This window comes from Narcine bancroftii, chromosome 1 (assembly GCF_036971445.1).
Source record: "Narcine bancroftii isolate sNarBan1 chromosome 1, sNarBan1.hap1, whole genome shotgun sequence".
Lineage (NCBI taxonomy): Eukaryota > Metazoa > Chordata > Chondrichthyes > Torpediniformes > Narcinidae > Narcine > Narcine bancroftii.
In genome coordinates, this window is record NC_091469.1 from 367130146 (window position 1) to 367152645 (window position 22500).

The 22500-nt window shown below is 37.2% G+C and overlaps 1 protein-coding gene across 2 annotated transcripts in view; it reads right to left on the minus strand.

Moving 5' to 3' along the window:
• Positions 1-22500, minus strand: part of hacl1 (2-hydroxyacyl-CoA lyase 1) — an 83398-nt gene that overhangs the window by 59145 nt on the left and 1753 nt on the right. The window contains exons 2-8 of one of the 2 annotated variants that reach the window (XM_069912760.1): positions 15575-15630; positions 9445-9549; positions 9307-9347; positions 9144-9224; positions 6409-6481; positions 2072-2149; positions 415-509 (exon numbers count right to left, since the gene is read on the minus strand). In XM_069912760.1, coding sequence (XP_069768861.1) covers positions 415-509; positions 2072-2149; positions 6409-6481; positions 9144-9224; positions 9307-9347; positions 9445-9537 — 461 coding nt within the window. In that variant the 5' untranslated portion in view covers positions 9538-9549; positions 15575-15630. The remainder of the gene's footprint in view (positions 1-414; positions 510-2071; positions 2150-6408; positions 6482-9143; positions 9225-9306; positions 9348-9444; positions 9550-15574; positions 15631-22500) is intronic. The other variant, XM_069912752.1, reaches the window with a different exon arrangement.

Below are 22500 nucleotides of genomic sequence, written 5' to 3' on the forward strand. Positions count from 1 at the left end.
GATCAAAAGCTTAGAAGCAAGCCGAGCTCTCTTATACCTGCATCAATGAAGCAACTAAATATACCCGAGTAATCACCAGGATCCATGGAGCCAAACATTATAGTGCCATGAAATGGGGAAACTATGTATAAAAAGTGCTGTAATATCTTCATGGTCAAACCAAAATGTATACAATTAACCTTGAATGAAACCTGGAATGTGCACTTTAATTACATGTGAATTGTTTGATTACAAATTTAAAACTGTGGAGCTCAGGGGCAAATTTTTTAAAAAGTGTCTTCATCTAAAACATTATGGAGAGCTCTGTACTAAGTATCCTCCTGCATTTTCTGTTCTGATAAGCAGAAATCACTGATTAAATTACATTACCTAAATTAATGACCGTATCTAAGTCAACTTGGCATAAGCACTTACCTTAGTGATGTAGTATGGATCTTAGAAGTCACCATATCTCCAGGGATATCAACATAACAAGCTCCTGGACGCCCATAGATACTACTTCTAATTGCCTTGAAAATATATATAATGATTTTTAATGGTACAGACTTGCATATACATAGCACAGGTCATGAACTCATAATGCTACAGAATATTTTACAGCTATCTGAAGTGTGGCCACTGATTTAAATGGAAATCACGGCTGTTGATTTATGCAAAGCAAGCTCCCATCTAAAGCAATGTGATTAAAACAAGCAGAATATCTACTCATGAAGGGATATTGATGGAGGAGAAAATATAGGTCGGGGAACCTGACAGCTCCACTCTGCCATCTTGCAATAACCTTTCCCAGCTAACACCAATGCAGACTCAAGACAACACAACTTCTGAAAGGTGACATCTCACCAGTCACAGAATTCCCTCAGCATTGCACTGGGGTCAAAGTAAATATTCGTACAGCATTTCCCCTTCGACATGGCTATGTTTACTTTGTGCATTGATTTATTTCTACGCATAGTGCAATGAATTGTGCTTCCTGTGGCTGCATGAATTCATGTAGGATAAATGCTTGAAAAATTTTGATTTTAAAAAAATGTTCATCATTACTAAGGTACATGACAATGTAATTCTGACCAAATAAATATAAATTTCTGTTGCTCCAACATAGTGTTCAAAACATCAGGCACAAACCAATATTCTCATCCACAAGCATCAGTTACAGGAACTCCTCTGCCTATAAATGGGAGAAAATAGATATTTATTTCCCCCTCTAATTACTTTAGTGTAAGAAAAACAAATTTTGCTTTAAGTTATTACTAACAATAAATAAACTTTATCAGATAGCTTGTGAAATATTTTCATTCAGTTCACTTTAGATGTTTAATAACAGGTTCTACTGATAGTAATTAAACTCATACAATCAGCCTTTTCTATATGAGAATTCATTCATGTCCATTTTTATCAGATGTTCAAAAACTGGTCAGCAGGATAGCTCTTTCACTTGCCTACTGGAGGACCTCCAAAATCCCAGGATATACCAGGTCCAAGATGACTATCCTCCATGATCTTCTGACATTGTGGAGATTGCAGAGGAAAAGTGTCAGGGAGTGGATCATGCAGTAGGAGGGGGAGGGGTGGAGAAGAAACAGTCAGGCTTGGAAAAAAATGTTGGGGAAGGGACAAACAAGTGATAGAAAAAGATAGAAGAGAGACTGAAATGGGTAACTGAAACATTAAAAAGCAACAGCTATCTGGAAGGGGAAAAAAAACGCAAACTCTCAGGGATAGGTTGGAGCTTGCAAAAGGTACCCTCATCACTCCATTAAATTCAAGTTCATTACCATCTGACAGTACATACCAAAAAGAGCAGCTTTGCTCCAGACCACAGTAAAAACCTGCTTCAGTGTGCCCACAAGCTTCAAATGCAGTCAGATATTATGCAAGCGACAAGAAGTGTGCATCACTGCACATGCTCAGTGCATCACCACTACAAGCTCAGTCTGCTTCCTGCTCCACATGAAACGAGAGCTTCACAGGCTGAAGTCTGAACGTCCCAGTCATCAATATTTTTTACGTCTCAAACTTTCAATGAATCGGATGTCTTACCCACCATCCCCTTTGAATTCCAAGTTACCTTTTCAATGATGGCAGGTACAGCTTCCAAGCTGCTTGGTCGAGCTGAGAATTTGCTGTAAAGCCGACATGCCTCAACCTGCCGCAATAAACAACACAAGCGGAGCCAGTTAAATAAAGTGTGGCTTGCAAAGGTGCATCAAAAAAGTTTCACAGATATATTGAGTCAAAGTTATATAGCACAGAAACAACTCATCCATACTAACCAGGTTGCCTACTGGAGCTACTCCCATTTACCTGCCTTTAGTCCATATCCCTCTAAACCTTTTCCATCCATGTACCTGTCCAAACCCCTTTAAAACATCATAATTATACCCATCTTCTTATTCCTCCAACCGTTCGTTCCATTTACCCTTCACGTGGAAACATTTTTCCGTCAAATCACATTTAAAATTTCCCCTCATAAGTTTACGTACCTCTATAAGATCACCGCTCAGCCTCCTCAGCTACAGGGAGAAAAGTCCCAGCCTATCCAGTCTCTCCTTGTTAGCCAAGCCCTCCAGTCCTGGCATCGTCATCATTAATCTAGCCTTTCCAGAATAATGCTATCTTTCTTATAGCTGGGAGGGAGACAGATTGTGCACAACACACGAGCGGCTCAGTTCGAGTAGTGGTTAGCGCAACATCATTACAGTACCAGCAACCCAGGTTCGAATCTGGCATTGTCAGAAAAGTGTTTGTTCTTTCTCCCCATGACCTGTGTGGGTTTCCTCAGGGTATTCACGTTTTCTTCCTCTCTACAAAACCAAATGGGGCTTATTGGTGTATTTGGGTGGCACAGACTCTTGGTCAGGAAGGGCTTGTTACCATGCTTTATTTCTAAAATTTAAAAATGTAACAGAAATACTCCAAATGTTATCCCACCAACACCTTGTACAGTTGTAACACAAGGACTCTGCTCTTATAGTCAGTGCCCTGACCGATAAATGTGCGAGCTCTGCCTTTGTATCCTGTGTCTCTTTGTTCTACAACCCTCTCCAGAGGCTTACCATTTGCTGTGCAAGTCTTGCTTGGATTTAACTTATTATTACATACACAGTACACATCAGAAGGACTGCAGGAGTTCACAGATGTAACTCACCACCCTAACCAGGCTCAGTCAATAACCTCTGGATCTGTCGGCCATGTCCAAACTGCAAAAAATCTCCCCTCTTCCACATTCAAAACCAAACAAGGTCAGTTCTGATCAGACCTTGCAACCTGCCATATGATCAATAAACATACAAAAAATCCGATAGTAATGAGAGTATTGCATTCAGTTCTGGTTCACTTCTTTCCAAAAAGCATATGGATGCTTTCAAGAAGGAGCAGAGCAGATTTACCAGGATGTTGCCTGGATTGGAGAACATGTCATATGATGTAAGGTTAACAGAGCTAAGGAGAGACAAAGCATGAGAGGTGTCTTAATGGACATGTATAAGATTATGAGAGATTTAGGATGGAATCCAGCATCCTTTCCCAGAGTGACAACAGTAAATATAATAGGACATCGGTTTAAATTGAGTGGAGGAAAGTTTCAGGGAGATGTCAGAGGTAAGTGGGTGCCTGGAATGCATTGAAGGACAAGATAGTTGAGGCTGGTACAATGGGGACATTAACAAAATACAAAAAAAATGATAGGCACATGGATGCAACAGGGTTATCAGAATGGAGGAGGTTTATATAGGTTGGCACAACAATGTGCACCTGAGGCCTGTACTGTGCTGTAATGTTTTGCATGAAAGCACCATAAGTGTACCTTTCAGGACATCTCAAAGCTCTTTAGAACCAATGAAACACATTTGCAATTACTATTGTGATGGGGTGAATTTGTGCATTAACACCCTGGTTAGTAACACAGCAATCTGTCCACAATAACTGTGCCAAACATCCCTGAAAAAGGTCCATATCCCTCCATTCCCTGCCTGTTCAAGTGCCCGTCAAAATGCTTTGAACATGTTAGAACACAGAACACTGCAGCACAGAACAGGCCCCTCAGCCCTTGATGTTGTGCTTACCCATATATTAATTAAAAGAACAAAACCTCCCCCCCCACCCCCGTCATACCTCCAACCCTCTATTTTTCTTCCAGTCTCTTAATGCCCCTAATGTTTCAGCCTCCACCACCATCCCTGGCAAGGCATTTCAGGCACCCACAACTCTTTGTGTGTATAATAAAAAATAAAAATTAAAAAAAAACAAAAAAAAAACTAAGCTCTGATGTCTCCCCTAAACTTCCCTCCCTTCACTTTGTACTAATGTCCTCTGGTGTTTGCTATTCCTGCCCTGGGAAACAGGTGCTGACTGTCCACCCTATCTATGCCTCTCATAATCTTGTAGACCTCTATTAGGTCTCCTCTCATCCTTCTATGCTCCAAAGAAAATTGTCCCAACTCTGCTAACCTTACATCATAAGACTATTTTCCAATCCAGGTAACATCCTAGTAAATCTCCTCTGCATCCTCTCCAGGGCTTCCACATCCTTCCTGTAATGAGGTGACCAGAACTGAACACAATACTCAAAATGTAGTCTCACCAGAGATTTGTAGAGTTGCAACATTACCTCTCTACTCCCATTAATGAAGCCCAGCACCTCAGAGGCCTTCTTAACTATCCTATCAACCTGAGTGGTGACCTTGAGGGATAAATGGATTTGGACCACAAGGTTCCCCTGTTCATCCACACTCTTAAGTAACTGACCATTAACCCTGTTGTCAGCCTTCTGGTTTGTCCTATCAAAATGCATCACCTCTCACTTATCCAAATTAAACTCCATCTGCTAGTTTTCAACCCAACTCTTCATCCTGTCAATATCCTTTTGTAACCTTCAATATCCTTCAGCTCCATCCAGAACTCCACCAAGCTTCGTATTATCTGCAAACTTACTGACCCATCCTTCCACCTCTTCATCCAGGTCATTTATATTTAAAAAAAAACACAAAGAGCAGGTGTCCAGAACAGATCTTTGGAGAATTCCAATAGTCACTGACCTCTGGGCAGAATACTTTCCTTGCACTACTATTCTCTGCTCTTTACTTCCAAGCCAATTTTTAATCCACACAGCCAAGGTTCCATGGATCCCATGTCTCATGACTTTCTGAATGAGTCTCTCATGGGGGACCTAAAATCCATATAGACCACATCTACTGCCTTATCCTCATCAATTTGTTTTGTTACCTTCGTAAAAAAACTCAATTAGGCTCACGAGTCATGACCTACCCTTCACAAAGCTATGCTTGAGTAGACTGTACTTCTCCAAATGCTCATAGATCCTATCCTTAAGAATCCTCTCCATTAGTTTGCACACCACTGACGTAAGAGGCGCTGGTCTATAATTCCCAGGATTCTCCCATTAACTTTTTTAAACAAGGGGACTATATTTGCCATTCTCCAATCCTCTGGCACCTCCCCTGCAGCCAAAGAGGATTCAAAGATCATAGCTACTGCCCAAGCTATTTCTTCCCTCATTTCCCACTGTAACCTGGGGTATATCAGTCCAGCTCCAGAGACATCAATCTTAATGTTTTTAAGAAGATCCAACACTTAATCTCAGCACTGTCCAGAATACAAGCCTGCAGCTGTTGCGCCGTGACTCTGGACTTGTGCTTCAGCAGTGCGCCTGCTTTGTAAGCTTGACAGCCCGGGTGCATAAGGCCGCGCATGCTTGGACGGATTTGTGTCAACCTTTCCCAGGTGGTCGTGACTACATCAAGTGACTTCAGGGAGGCCTTTTGTGTGTCTTTGTAATGTTTCTTCTGCCCTCCATGTGAGTGTCTACCAGCAGAAAGTTCCCCAAAAAGCTGTTTGGGTATGCACATGTCCGGTATACGGATGATATGACCTACCCACCGGGTGCGTGCAAGAGTAGGTAAAGAAACTTTTGAACTAGATAGGTCTGACTCAGCCATAACATCATAACAACTGAACAACATGAGCAGATAAAAATATACTAAGACAAAGGCATAATCTCCTCATATTAGAGATAACAAAAAAAGTTTTGCCAAGTAACAATTCACTAATTGTTAATTAATATGCAGTAGAAGTAGCAAACTAACTGCTATTTTGGGCCAATTATATATTTTTTTTTACATTTTCAGATTATTTACTTTATGTGGATTCAAAAGGCATGAATGGCTCAGCATTCAAACTGATGTTCTGTAGGTTGCGGAAAATATGAAAAGCATCCTTGCATGTTATTTTATCTTAAAACTAAAGCACTGTGAAATTCAGTCGAGATAAAATACTTGTTCATACAAAGCAATGAACCGAGCTTAAAAAGCAGTGATTCCAGCATCGTCAAACACCCCAAAATAAACAAACACAAAGAAATCAAATTCTAAAGAGACAAGTGTCACAGACCTGTGGAAATTCCTGAAAAGCTCCCATTGCTTCCTGATTTTTATCAGATGATCCTGCAAGGACAAGTAAAGGCCTGAAAGAAATAGTATGAAAGAATACTTCAAACATCAAGTAATGGTACTCTCTTACACATACTGCAATGTGCTCTTCCAAATGGTTACACCTTCAAAAGAATTAACATAAAATGGTTATAAGTGACATCAATTTATTTTATCTCCTCAATTTCCTTGGGAACTTCTTCATATTAAAATGTATACAAGCCTTGATGTACCAGCTGATTAAAGCTGAAGAACCAAGAACTTCATAAAATAAAACCGATGCAAAGAACAACTGTTCAGCCTGAATTAATGAGATTTGTGGGTACATTAGCATTAATGTCTACTGTGAGATTATAGATACGTTTTTGGGAGATAAATTGGGGCAGGTGTTTTAGTGTAGGTCACATGAAAACACTTTAAAACAGATCTTATTTAAAATACTGGAGCTCTGCTCATGCTAGACAGGCTGGCGCCAAGAGCCTTTGTAAAAGCTTTGGAGAGTGCCCAAGAGACTTCACTAATGGATTGCTATTTACAAAAAGGTAACAGATGAAAGAACTCATTGGAGCTGCAGGCTATCTGGAATCGAACTTGCTGTTCTAAGAGGGTCATGTGGTTTTGCAAGCAGAGAGAGTAAGACAGAGAATTCAGTTCTATAGTGCTACAGTCAGCAGCAGCAGCTGGGACTAGAACAGGACAAGCTGGAAAGCTTGTGGAAAAACCCCATTTGGAAGACGGGTTGTGACTGCTTAGTTCAGCCTGGTCAAAGCCCTTGTGGTTCAGACAAGAGGAGAGGACTGGCTGCCTAATGTTTCACTTGAAATAAGGGAAACAAAAAGAAACTCTGTGGTGACCTGAAAGAAAGGGGTTATCATCTGGAGAACCCTGAGGGGGAAAACACTGAAGTGGCTGGTTACAAGGAATCAGTTGTGGGTGTCCAGCGAACAACAAATCTTTCTCTGAAAACTGACAAGAACCTTTCTAACCATTTCCCTTTCAAATACCAAAACCTGGTGAACTTCATAAATGTTAAATTTTGTGCACAGTATAAGAATTGCCTGCAACCACTAAACTTGGAGAATGAGAAGTGAGGTTGGACTGTGAATCAAAGAACTTTTCTAAACTTACACACACATTACATACACATGCGCTTCGAATTAGTTAAGTGATAAGATAAAGTTTGATCTTGTTTTCATGTTTAAAGACAATTAAAAGCAACATTTGTTTAAGTAACCATTTGTCTTGGTGAATATCTATTGCTGCTCGGTTTTGGGGTTCTCTGGGCTCGTAACACTATGTACTCTGGAGCAGCAAGACTGAGATGAAGAAAAGAGACTGTAGATGCTGGAAAACTGGTGCAATGCACAAAACACAACACTGCAAAGTCTCTTCAAAATATGCCAGCCCTGAAGAAGTTTTCTTCCTCTCTTGACAGGACTTCTATGAGAGCCTCTCTCGCTGCTCCCTCTCAATGATCTCTGCTGCTCTCGTGTTCTTTGACCCTTTTATCACCCAGACTCGCTTCCACATCAACTCATCTTTATTTCCCCATTTCTTCCCCATCTCACCTGGATTCACCCATCACTTGCCAGCCTGTGGTTACCCAACCCCTCACTCCCCCACCTCATGATCTGGACCTTTTTAAATGGATCCTGCCATTTTCTTGCTATTGCTGATGAAGGGATTCACACAAAATGTTCACTATCTAATGCCCTCCGTAAATGCTGCCTAAACAGTTGTGTTCCTCCAGCATTTTGTGTGTTGCATGGGTGTATAATTTCTTTCAATAGGAACACAAAATACTTGCCTGGGAACATATTTTCTGTTTTACTGACTTTGCTATGCTATTCCTTCACATCCACATGATGAAAGCACCAAGAGTTCTGGCAGTTCACAAGCACAAACTTAGAGTGATAACAACTCATAACAGCAAGAGCTATTTACGCAATGAGCATCACGTATTGGAGGTTACAACCTGGCAATGATCAACGATGTATGTCATTCATTCATACTTCTATAAGATATGGTGTTAAAGTCACAACTAGCATCTGTAATTAGGGAGGAAAAGAGGATTTATTTTACATAATAAATCATCGTCTGGAGTCCCCTGCCTGAAATAGAATGTAAAGGAAAAATAATGTGGAGCTTGTAAAAAGAGAATAATTTGATAAGTGTCAAAGAGCTGGGATAGATATTGCTTTTCTCCTCTGCTACTGGTTTCGATGATACTAATGAACCAAAAATGTCCAACTTCAAGTTTATTGTCACACAAACTAAGATGCAATGATAGTTTGTATTGTGAGCAGACCAACTGGATGTCATGAGAAACCCTTCTTATTCCAGCAGTTAATGTGACTCTACCATCACTCCCCTTCACCATAATTTAACAAGAAACACCACTCCCTCCTGCTGACACAACTCAAAAACCTAACCATTTAATGTTCTTAACAAAAAACAGAAAAGTCACCAAAATTAGGATAATTTCTGCACCCACCCTTCCACAAAGTTCCACAGTTTAATACAAAGGTGAAATATGCAGACCAGGGTTATTAGAGCAATATCAATTAAAAACACAAGCACACTCAATTGAAAATGGTTGAATGTAGAACAACTTGCCAGGCTTGTATCTTGTGCAACAATATCTTTCACAGAACAATGTTAAATATACACAGTGCTACAACAATTTATTAATGTTACCAGCAGTTAATGTTTGCATTTGCCATTCCTCCTAGAGCATGAATTAGACCTGGCCCAGAGACTGCAAGACAAACTCCTGGCCTGAAACAAAAAAAAAACAATTACAAAATCAATCAACAGCAGGAAAAAGCAGCAATAATAAAGATATAAAATCGAGACTAACCTTCCTGTTAAGTATCCCACCACAGATGCAGCGTAGCAAGCCTGTTTAAGTATGAGAACAAAGGGCCAGTAAAACATCAAGACATTTGTATGAGAATTCTATATTCGAAAGTGGCAGAAAGTAAACTATTTTACTTACAGCTTGCTCATTTCTCATTCCAATGTACTTTATTCCTGCAGCTTGGGCTGCCATTGCAATTTCAATCACTGGAATACCAACAACTCCAAACATATACCGAACATCCTGCAAAGAGAATCCAATAAAACCTGACCTTCGCATTACTACTTTCATTTGACATAGTCTGAATGTAGCAAAAATAAATATTTTGTTATTATCACAAACACAATCTTAAGATTTTTGGTGTTCCAAGCTACAGCTATGGATAATTGGAACAACAAAAAAACTCATACAATTTAATGCCATGGTTAACATAGTAGTTAGCGCAATGCTGTCACAGTGCCAGCGACTGGGATTCAAATCTGCCACTGTCTGTAAGGAGTTTGTATGTCTGTGTGCGTTTCCACCAGGTGCTCCTGTTTCCTCCCATCGTTCAAAAATGTACGTGGGGTTGTAGGTTAATTAATTGGATGTAAATGGGCAGGACGGACTCATGGACTGAAAGAGCCGCTTGGCTGCATGTCAAAATTTAGTATTGAAAATTTGTTTTAATAATGCTGTCAGTGAGGTCCTGGGGCCTGATTGGCCATCTTGAGAAGTATTTGCAGTAGGACAATTTGCAGTAGGACACTGTTTCTGATCATGGGTTATAATTGGATTTATTCCAAGGCTCTTAGTAGTCTTAGAACATAACAACACCATGATGTTGTGCTGACCTATGTAAATCTACTCCAAAACAATCTAAGCTTTCTCAAGCTCAAACCCAAAATTCTCCATTTTTATTACATCAATGTGACTATCTAAGAGTCTTTTGAATGTTCCTTCCACTCTCTGAACTTAACCTCTGACATCTCCCCTAAACTTTCCTCCACTCATCTGAAACTAATGTCCTCTGGTATTTACTATTTTCACCCTGGGAGAAAGGTGCGGGCCATCCACCCTATCTAAGCCCCTCATAATCTTATATACCTCAATTAAGTCACCTCTCACCCTTCCATATCCTTGTTCCATTATTCTTTGATTTATAGCCATAATATAGACCCACTGTTAATTAATTTCAAACACACAAAAGCAATTCCCTTATTCCCATTCCTTGTCCTTCATACATTGAAATAACCATATAACCACATAACCATTTACAGCACGGAAACAGGCCATGTCGGCCTCTCGAGTCCATACCGGTTGACCAGGTAGAATGTAAAAACCTAAAACACCAGAACAGGAAAGAAAGTATTAAATCTTCGTTTTTTTTTTTATTGTTGATCCAATCTCCATTACACATCCGGTGAAATTATGACAAACATAAACTATCTCTCCTTGTCCTTGACAAGCTTCCAAATCTTTTTGACATCCCTCCTTCAACAACTAATTAACAGAAGAATCATGTGATGGAGTAGTGGCTGGTAGAATACCAGCCCTCTCCAGAAAAGAAGAAATAAAGTGAAGAAAACTCAAAGCTCAAGAAACACAAAACCCAACAAATAAAAGATAAAGGTGTGAAGAAAAGAAAGAAAATGGCACCCAAGAAGGAAAAACCAAAAACAGGAAAAAAAGAAGGAAAGATGCCAGAAGAGAAAGCTGAAGGCCTTATCTGCATGAAGAGGCAGGGACCCGCCATGGAGAGAGGAGCCCGCTCCCCGAGGTTAGTGGAGACCTCGCAGGGTTGTGACCTCCCGACCACGGGACTGCAAAAATGGCTCACTAAGCCAAACAGAAATGCGCAATGCGCAAAACAAGGAAAAGGAAAACACCAACAGGAGGGGAGCCCAGCTGTGGAGTGAACTTACCCTGATGCCCAACATCAGGGCTCTTAACTAGGAGAGGAAAGCAACGGGAAAGGGAGTGATAAGAAAGAAAAACAGCAACAGGAAGCCCAACAGATAACTAGCCCAGAAGAAGAGGACTAACAACAAAAAGCCATGCAAAAAAACACCCAACAAACTGAGGCAAGCAGCTCAACAAGAAAGTCAGAAGAGACACAGATACAAGGAAGAGAAATAGAAGACACAAACCCAAGAGCAAACACAGAAGAAGAAGAAGAATACCAAGCTCTGCACAGAGGAATAGAAGGTAAAATAGATGGACAGTACATAGATTTTAAAAAATTTCAAGAACAAATGAAAGCATTAAAAGAATAGTTGACATTAGAATTCAGTAAAATGTAAAGTACAGAAGAAAAAGTGAGTAGAACAGAGCTGGTCATAACATAAATAGGGAAAGGATTAGAAAATGTGGAAGAACGAGAAATGGCTGTAGAAATGGAAGTGAATGACTTAAGAAGAAAATTGGAAGCAAGTGACAAAAAAGTTAGAGTCAAAAGAGTTGTTAGCTCAGAAGATGGATATAATGGAAAACTATAGTAGGTGAAACAATATAAAGATAGTGGACCTAAAGGAAGATGAAGAAGGCACAAATATGAAAGAATTTATAAAAGAATGGATCTCAAAGGTCCTGGGAATGCCAGAAATACAGGAAGGAATGGAAATAGAAAGGGCACACAGAATACTAGCCCCGAAACCACAGTCACAACAAAAACCAAGATCCGTTTTAGTTGAATTTCTGAGATACACGACAAGAGAAAATATATTGGAGAAGGCGAGGAATAAAATTAGAGAAGACAAAAAACCATTGGAGTACAAGGGTCAAAAATTTTTTTTTACCCAGACAAGTTTTGAACTCCTAAAGAAGAGGAAGGAATTTAACACAGCAAAATCGATCCTATGGAAAAAAGGCTATAAATTTAAGTTAAGATATCCAGCTGTGCTTAAAATAGTTATCCTGGGGGAGCAAAACAGACTGTTTTCAGATCCAGAAAAAGCATGAGAATTTGCAGAACGCCTGCAGGACAGAAAGAGAGATGAAGAGATGTAACAAGAACGAAGAACGACGACAAACTACATATAAAGATGTAAAATAATGTATAAGTAAGAACTAAAGAAGGGGAAAAAAGGGAAGTAAGGGAAAGGGGGGGGAAAGGAGTGGGGAAATAAAGAGGAGGGTGAGCTTTGTTTTAATGTGAAGATAAAAGTCTTTTCTGGAGGGGGTGGGTGGGAGAGAATAACAGTCACTGCAAAATCAGTTGACACTTGCGAACGGGTTCGCAATTCGAATGGAGAGAGGAGTTGTGGTTGCCCGGCAAGGGACAAGATGAGACTCAGAGAGGGGGGGGGGGTACATTTGGGGTTAATGGAATTTTAGATGTGGGAATGTTTGAAGTATTTTATGTTTTAGAAGTGTTTTCATACATTAAGTTCAAAAAAGGAAAACTGAGAAATGAAAATAGGAAAAAGGGGAAAGGTGGTGGTGAGGAAGCGGAAATGAGGTGTAAACAGAGTATGAGATGGCCATGAGGAACTATATGACTATAAATATTAATGGAATACATAACCAAATCAAAAGGAAGAGGCTATTAAATTTACTGAAAAAAGAAACAATAGATATAGCATTCATGCAGGAAACGCATCTAACTGAAGTGGAACATAATAAATTGAGGAGAGACTGGGTAGGGCATGTAACAGCAGCATCATATAATTCAAAAGCCAGAGGTGTAGCTATATTAATCAATAAAAATGTACCAATCAAAATAGAGGAGGAAATAATAGATCTAGCAGGAAGGTATGTAATGATAAAGTGTCAGATATATTCAGAATTCTGGAATTTGGTCAATATATATGCACCTAATGAAGAGGATCAAAAGTTTATGCAAGTTATTTTTTTTAAGATTGTAGATACGCAGGGGAATATATTGATAGGAGTGGATTTTAACCTTAATTTGGACCCAAAAGTGGATAAAACTGGACAAAAGACTAGCAAAAAAGAACAAAGTAGCCAAATCTATGGTTAAATCAATGCAGGAAATGCAACTTTTGGATATATGGAGGAGGCAACACCCAAAGGAGAATATTATTATATTATTATTCGAGTAAACATAAAACATACTCAAGCATTGGTGTGTTCCTGTTGTCAGCCCATATCTAAGGGAGAGTTAGGAAAACAGAATATAAAGCTAGATTGTTATCTGATCATTCACCCCTGTTATTAGCAATAGAACTGGAGGACATCCCACCAAGAACATATAGATGGAGATTAAACTCCATGCTACTTAAAAGACAGGAATTTAGAGAATTTATTGCCAAATTAAAATGTACTTTGAAATAAATATGAAATCAGTGAAAGACTAATTTATATTATGGGATGCAATGAAAGCCTTCATTAGAGGGCAGATAATAAGTTATGTAACTAAGATGAAAAAGGACTACAATCGGGAAATAGAACAGTTGGAAAGGGAAATAGTAAGTACAGAAAAAGAACTAGCAACAAGGGAAGATACAACAAAAAGAAGAGAATTGGCAGACAAAAAAATAAAATACGAAACATTACCAACGTATAAGGTGGAGAAGAACATAATGAAAATAAAGTACTACAAGCTAGGAGAAAAAAAACGCACCAAATACTAGCCTGGCAACTTAAAACAGAACAAGCTAAAAGAACTGTATTGGCATCAGGAAAAAGGACAAACAAATTACATATAACCCAACAGAGATCAATGAAAACTTTAAAGAATTCTATGAACAATTATACCGAATTGAGAATGAAGGGAAAGAAGACAAAATAGATGAGTTTTTAGCTATAATTGAACTACCAAAATTTCAAGAAGAGGAACAAAACAAATTGATAAAACCATTTGAAATAGAAGAAATACAGGATATATTAAAAAAGCTACCGAACAATAAAATGCCTGGAGAGGATGGACTACCAACAGAATTTGATAAAACATTTAAAGAGTTATTAATTCCTCCTCTCCTGGAAGTAATGAACCATATAGAAGAAACACAAAACTAGCCAGATTCATGTAAAACAGCAATAATTATGGTAATACCAAAGACGGGGAAAGATCCACTAACACCAGCATCATATAGACCAATATCTCTACTTAATTCAGATTATATGATAATAGCAAAACCATTAGCAAACAGATTGGCCGACTGTGTACCAAAAATAGTAAAACTAGATCAAACTGGATTTATTAAGAAAAGATGAACAACGGACAATGTCTGTAAGTTCATTAACTTAATCCATGCAGTACAAAGAAATAAGATACCAACAGTGTTGTTGCTTTAGATGCAGAGAAACCCTTTTGACAGGGCATTTTTTAAAAGTTTACTTATTCGTTCAAAAAACAAATAATATATGACATATGCAACAATTAACCATAAACAATTTTTTAAATAAGAAAAGAACCCCACCCCCCTTCAGCCAACTCTCCTAAGGAGAGTCATAAAGAAAGAAAAAAGAAATGTTAAAGAAAAATTAAATATACATATTAAGATCTAATCAATATAAATTGAAATATAAATATTCTGAATATAACAACCACTTATTAATAAAAAATTATAATTATCACACGAAACATACGTATTTTTTCCATTAATAAACAATATTTCATCTCATTATGCCATCTATTAATATCAATCATATTTGTATCTTTCCACGTACTAGCAATACATTTTTTTTGCGATGGATACAGCTAAATATACAAAAGCAAGCTGAAACTTATCTAATCCCAAACCTTTCAGAGGTTGCAAAATACCCAATAAAAATACTGTTCGATCTAAAGCTATTTTAATCTTATACAGGTATTCTAAAAATTGAATTTTCTTCCAAAAAGATTGTACATGTATACATAACCAAACTGCATGAAAAAAAGTTCCAACCGTATAACCACATCTAAAACACAAATCTGATTCAAGAAAACCATACTTTTTTAATTTTTCAGGTGTTAAATACAATTGATGTAAAAAATTGTAGTTAATCATTGCATAACGTGCATTTATCAATCTAGTTAAACTATCGTAATAGATATCTAACCAATCATCTTCGGAAAAAATAAAACCAGTATCCACTTCCCATTTACTTTTAGATCTATCCCAACCCTTTTTATCCATAGCATCCTGTAATATTTGATACATAAATGAAATATAACCCTTCTCTGGTACCTTCATAAGAAAAGTCTCAAATTTAGTCATTTCAGGTAAAATCATATCTCTACCAAACATACATTTTACCAAAGATCGAATTTCATAATAAAGAAACAAAGAGTTCTTATTAATACCAAAACCTTCCCTCATCTGATTAAAAGATAAAAACTTACCCTCTTTAAAACAATCTCCCAAATTTTTCGCACCTTTCAATCTCCAATGCAATAAACTTTGATTATGTATTGAAAAAGAAATAAGTTGATTATTATACAATGGAGTCAAAGCTGATAATTTACCCCTAGAGCCTGTCATTTTATTTTTCTTTATCCATAACTTCATTATGAAGTTTTAGTATAGGCACATTATATTGCTGTAACAAATTTATATTCCATGTAAACAAAAATTGATGTATTTCAAATTCAGAAATATTTGCCATCTCAATTTTAGCCAAATCCATCAATGAACTAATAAATTTAAGTTGGGCTGCTTCATAATAATTTTGAAAATGTGGTAAACGTAATCCCCCTAACTCATATTTCCAAGTTAATTTATTCAAAGGTACTCTTGAAAATTTACCCCTCCATAAAAACTCCCTAACTATTTTATTCAAATCTCAAAAAAAAATATTATCAAGTAAATACGGAATAGATTGAAACAAATATTGTATACGCGGAAAGATATTCATCTTAATTGTATTTATTCTTCCCATTAAATTAATAGGTACATTTTCCCATTTAATCAAATCAGTTTTAATTTTTTTTCATTAACAGAGCATAATTTAATTTATATAAAGATTGATAATTAACATTCAAAATTATACCCAGATATTTAATTTGATCAGTCCACTTCAAATTAATAATATTCTTATAAACTGAATAATCTTCTTCACTTACTGGTAATATTTCACTTTTTTCCCAATTAACTTTATATCCAGAAAGACATCCATATTGTATTAAACACTCCTTCAAGTGCAAAAGTGACTGAGCTGGGTTTATTAAATACACCAATACAACATCAGCAAATAAATTAATTTTATACTCCTCATCTAAAACATTCATACCCTGTATCTGTGTATTTTGTCTTATCAGCTGTGCTAAAGGTTCAATCACTAACGCAAACAAAGCTGGTGATAAAGGACAACCTTGATGAGTTGATCGAGTTAACTTAAAGGATTCCGAAATCAAACCATTCATCAATATTCTAGCTACCGGTTTACTATATAGAGCCCTAATCCAACCAATAAAAAAAGGACCAAACTTCAATTTCTCCAAAACTTTAAACAAAAAATTCCATTCAACTCTATCAAATGCTTTTTCTGCATCTAGGGATATCGCCATCGGGTGATCTGAAGATTGTCGAAATCTATTAATCAAACTAATCACACTCAAAATGTTATCTGAAGCATATCTATTCTTTATAAAACCTGTTTGATCAATATGAATCAACTTGGGTAAAAATTTAGCCAATCTATTTGCAAATATTTTAGCTATTATTTTATAATCTACATTTAACAACAAAATTGGTCTATATGAAGATACTTTCAAAGGATCTCTATCTTCTTTTGGAATTACTGTAATTAAAGCACTAGAACAAGACTCAGGTAATTCATAAAGTTCTCCAACTTGACGTAGTACATCCCCAAACACTGTAGATAAATCATCATAAAAAATGTTATAAAATTCAACTGAAAATCCATCATCACCAGGCGATTTACCGTTCACCATTTCCAGCATAGCCATTTTAATTTCCAAATCAGTAAATGGTTCTTCTAACTCCTGTATATCTGCATCCTCTAATATCGGTAAATTCAACTGTGATTAAAAAAAAGATCAATCGATCCAGTTTCTTGTTTTCCTTCAGATGTATATAACTTTTTATAAAATGAATAAAATTCATCATTAATCTCACGAGGTTTATGTAATAAGAGAATTCCGTCTAACAGCATTAATAGTCCTCGAAATCTGTTCTTTCTTTAATTGCCACTTTGACAGGGTTGAATGGAATTATTTATTCAAAGTATTACAGAGGTTCAACCTACCAGAAAAATATATTAATTGGATTAAAGCTTTATATAAGGGACTATTGGCGAAGGTGACAGTAAATGGATATATATCAAACCAATTTAAATTAAGTAGGTCAACTAGGCAGAGATGTCCACTATCTCCCTCACTGTTCGCTTTAGCAGAACTGATAAGAACAGAAAATAAAATAAAAGGGATAAAAATAAAGGAGAAGAAATATAAAATCAGTTTATCTGCAGATGACATCATAGTATATTTAACGGAACCAGAAATATCAATAAAAAAACTACATAAGAACTTGAAGGGATATGGAAAAATATCAGGGTAGAAGATCAATACAAATAAAAGAGAAGCAATGCCAATGAATAATGCGGATTACACAGAATTTAATAAAGAATCACCATTTAAATGCCAAACACAAGCAATCCGCTACCTAGGTATTAGATTAGATAATAATTTAGGCCACCTATACAAATTAAATTATCAGCCATTAATGAAGAAATTACAGGATGACTTAGAACTTTGGGAAGAATTGCCACTAACACTGATAGGGAGGGTAAATTGCATTAAAATGAATATCTTCCCAAGGATACAATACCTATTTCAATCATTAGCAATTCCCTTAACAGAGAAATTCTTCAATGAACTAAAGAGAATAATAAGGAAATTCTTATAGAAAGGGGGAAACCAAGGATAGCGCTAGATAAATTAACAGAATGGTACAGACAAGGTGGTTTGCAGCTACCAAGCTTTAAAAATTATTATAGAGCAGCACAATTAAGGTATATTTCAGATTTTTATCAAACAAGGGAAAAACCAGATTGGTCCAAGTTAGAGCTAGATAAAATAGGAGAGAAGGAATCAGAACATATACTTTATAAGTGGGATGAAAACCTGATGCAATATAGTTCACCAGTACTGCACCATTTACTCAACATATGGAAGAAGATTCATGAAGAAAGGAAAAAAACAAATTACCAACTATCAAAATTATTATTGACACAAAATCAACTAATCCCTTTCACAATAGATAATCTTTCCTTTAGAGAATGGAAGAGAAAAGGAATTAAAAGAATAGAAAACTGTTTTTTGAGAAATAATTTATTATAATTTGAACAAATGAAGTACAAATATAGAATAATTCATGGTACAATGTTTGCATAACACCAACTGAAAACCTACTTAAAGGACAAATTAGGAAGCAGACTGAGATTACCAGAAAGAAGCAGCTTTGAATATGTGATTACAAAAAGAACGATAATAAAAAGATTTATAACAAACATGTACATCAAGCTGCAAGAGAAAGAAAATGATGAAATAAGCTATAAACCCAAACAAAAGTGGGAAAAAGATTTAAACATAAAGATAAAAATGAAATATGGGAAAAGTTATGCTCTGGAACTATGAAAAATATAATAAACATGAGGTTATGCATGATACAATATAATTGGTTACACAGGCTATATATCACGCTCCAAAAGTTAAATAAATGGGATCCAACAGTATCAGACAGATGTTTTCGCTGTAAGAAGGAAATGGGAACAACAGTACATGCAATTTGGGCATGTGAGAAAGTCAAAAAGTTTTGGGAAGATCTAAACCAGGTATTAAATAAAATAACAAAAAGCAACATACCAAAAAATCCAGAGATCTTTCTTCTATGTAATATTAGTAAAGAAATAGGCCTCAAACTGGATGAAGCGCAAAAAAGATTTATGATGATAGCCTTAGCTATAACAAAAAAAATGTATAATGTCAACTTGGAAATCAGAAGAGAGCCTGAGAGTACAGCAATGGTACATAGAAATGAATAAATGTATTCTATTGGAAAAAATAACATATAATTTAAAAAAATAAAGTTACATTATTTGAACAAATTTGGGAACCCGACATGGAACACAACAGAGAGGGCCTACCGCGGAGCTCCACCCCCTAAAATTATAGAATGAGAAGAAGACAAAATGACCTGATCCAGTGTGTAAAAGTAGATGACACAATTTTCTTGTTTATTTTCATTGCCTGATGGCATTGTTTAATAGGTTTATTGTATTATATATGTTGAACGTTTAATGGTTTGGAAGGAGGGAGGGAAAGGAGGGGAGGAAAAAAGGGGAGAAAATGCCACTGTGTATATTCAAGAGGTAAATGTTTGTGTGTATTTTGATTAATATGGTTCATAGTGTGAAAAATAAAAAAAAATTTAAAAAACTGCAAGAGGCAGCAAACTGCATGAGAGGCTAGTCTTGGCCAGAATTAACACGTACCTAAGTAAAGATCTGGACCCACTGCAATTCTCCAGTCATCACAATCGCTCCACACCAGATGCAATATCACTGCCTCTCCACTCAGCTCTGGATCACCCCGAAAACAACAACTCATACAGCTGCTTTTCATCAACTACAGCTCAGCCTTCAACACCAATACTCCCTCAGTGCTAGTCAAGAATCTACAAACTCTAGTCCTCTGTACCCCACCCCCCCCCCACACCCACCAACTGGATCTTTGATGTTTTCATCAGAAGACCACAGTCAGTACAAATTGGAAACATTGCCTCCTCATTGATTATCAACACAGGCGCACCCCAAGTATGTGTGCTTAGCCAACTGCTCTACTAGTTGTACACCCTTGACAGTGTGGCCAGGTGCAATTCCAATGTCATCTGCAAGTTTGCTGATGGCACCAAAGTTGTCAGCAGAATCACAAATGGCAATGAGGAAACATGAAGGAGGGAGATAGATCAGCTCGTTCAATGGTGTGATGACAACAACCTTGCACTTAACGTCAGCAAAACCAAGGAGATGATTGTGGACTTCAGGAGGAAGTCAGGGGAACACAATGCAGTCCTCATCAAAGGCTCAGTAGTGAGAGAGTCAAGAACTTCAAATTCCTGGTTATCAACATCTCCAAGGATCTGTCCTGAAGCCTCCAGATGAGAAGGCTTCCCAGAAGCTATACTTTGTGAGGTGTCTGAGGAGGTTCAGTATGTCACAGAACGCTCTCATAAAGTTCTACAGGTGTACCATGGAGAGCATTCTAGGTGGTTGCATCTCTGCCTGGTATGGAGACGCCAACTCTCAGGACAAGAATAAACTCCAGAGAGTTGTAAACTCAGCCTGAGATATCACAGGCACCAGACTTCACTCCATCAAGGACATCTAGGAGGCTGTGTCTTAAAAAAGCAGCCTCTATCCTCAAAGACCCCCCCCCCCCACCCAGAACATGCCCTCTTCAATCTGCTACCAGCAGGAAAAAGGTACAGGAGCCTAAAGACAAGCACTCAGCAGCACAAGGACACCTTTTTCCAGGAATCCGCTGCCATCAGATTACTGAATAATAAATGACACTGCCTTATTATTATTAACTTTTTTATAGTAATGTTGTAAGATGGATATAATATGAATGTTTGCATAATGATGCAAACACTGAATTTCATGACTTGTTCATGACTTGTTTATGACAATAAATTCTGATTCTGAGATGCTGGAAACCAGAACAAAAAAAAAACTGTTGGAGGGTCCACAGAGGGAAATGAATAGTTGATGTTTGAGATCAAAAATCTGCTTCAAGACTGATGGGGTGAAAAGTGATTAAAAGTGCATTGACCTGGTTCCATTTTTATCCATCTGACCACAAAGAGTGAATTATGAGTAATGGCTTCTCTACCCATGCTCATGTATTTACCTCCAACCAACTTCTTCGAAAGCTACCTTTATTTTCAACTGTCACAGTGTCTAAGAACATAGAACTTTACAACGCAGTACAGGGTCTACAGCAGTGGTTCTCAACCTTTTTCTTTCCACTCACATACCTCTTTCAGTAATCCCTATGCCATCGATGCTCTGTGATTAGTAAGGGATTGCTTAAGGTAGTATGCGAGTGGGAAGGGAAGGTTGAGAATCACTGCTCTAGACCCAATTGTAACTGAAATATTTTGCTTGAGAAAAATTGTCATTGGCCCATTTCCTTTGGAGTTATGAAACAGTGCACATAACGAGTCCATTAGGGACAATTAAAACAGTGGTTTTCAAACTTTTTCTTTCCACCCACGTACCACCTTAAGCAATCCCTTACTAAGCAGAGTGGAAAGAAAAAGGTGGAGAACAACTGGCCTACAGTCCTTGATGTTGTGCTGACCCAAATATTTCTACCAAAATACTAACCCTACCCTGTAATCCTCTATTTTTTCTTCATCCATGTGCCTAAGAGACTCCTTCATTAAAATTCAAACACAAGGATATTTATAATACTCCTTGGAGGAGCTGACCTTCATTTTTGTTCAAATTTTGATTTTGTGCCTCTTTTTAACCCAGAGCCTGCTCTAGTTCATAAATTGAGAGCACAACTGACTTCAACAGAGATCCCTGCAACCAAAGTCATATGTACGATAAGATGAATGACAAGATCAAATGTGCCAAGTGTGAAAGAATCACTCTGTCTGTTCCTATCACACTGGTACAGGGTCGCAAATGATCATTGCTCCACACACGTGATCAACAAAACCTGTTATTACTGTTCTGTCATTCTCTGTCCGGCAATTTTATTCATTTGTCATACCTATTTCAGCCCCATTATCTCTTTCGATACATATAGAAGAGACAACAGTCCAGTTTTCCTTGTGTTTTCTTTTTACGGTCAGAGTCTAGAACAGTAAGGAAATAATGATGGATGAAGCAGAAAAAGTAAAACCTATAAATGGAATACAACCCAAAGAAAAATAGAAAGACTTTCAAATTCTAAGGTCAGGCAGCATCTGTCAAAGAAAATGCAAAATTAATATTTCAGGGTATTGATCTTATAAAACTGAGAAAGATTAAAACCAAATTTAAAAACAAAAGCAACAGCTGTTTTAAATGTTAGAGGCGATGAATGTGCAGGGCAAATTAGACAATACGAGATGAATTTAAAGTTAAGACTTTATTCCCTGAAGCGTAGAAGAATGAGGGGAGTTTTGATTGATAATACAAAATTATGAGGGGTATAGAGTAAATGCAAGCAGACTTTTTCCACTGAAGTTAGGCAAGACAAGAGGATGTAGTTTATGGGTGAAAGGTGAGATGTTTAGAGGGAACCTCACACAG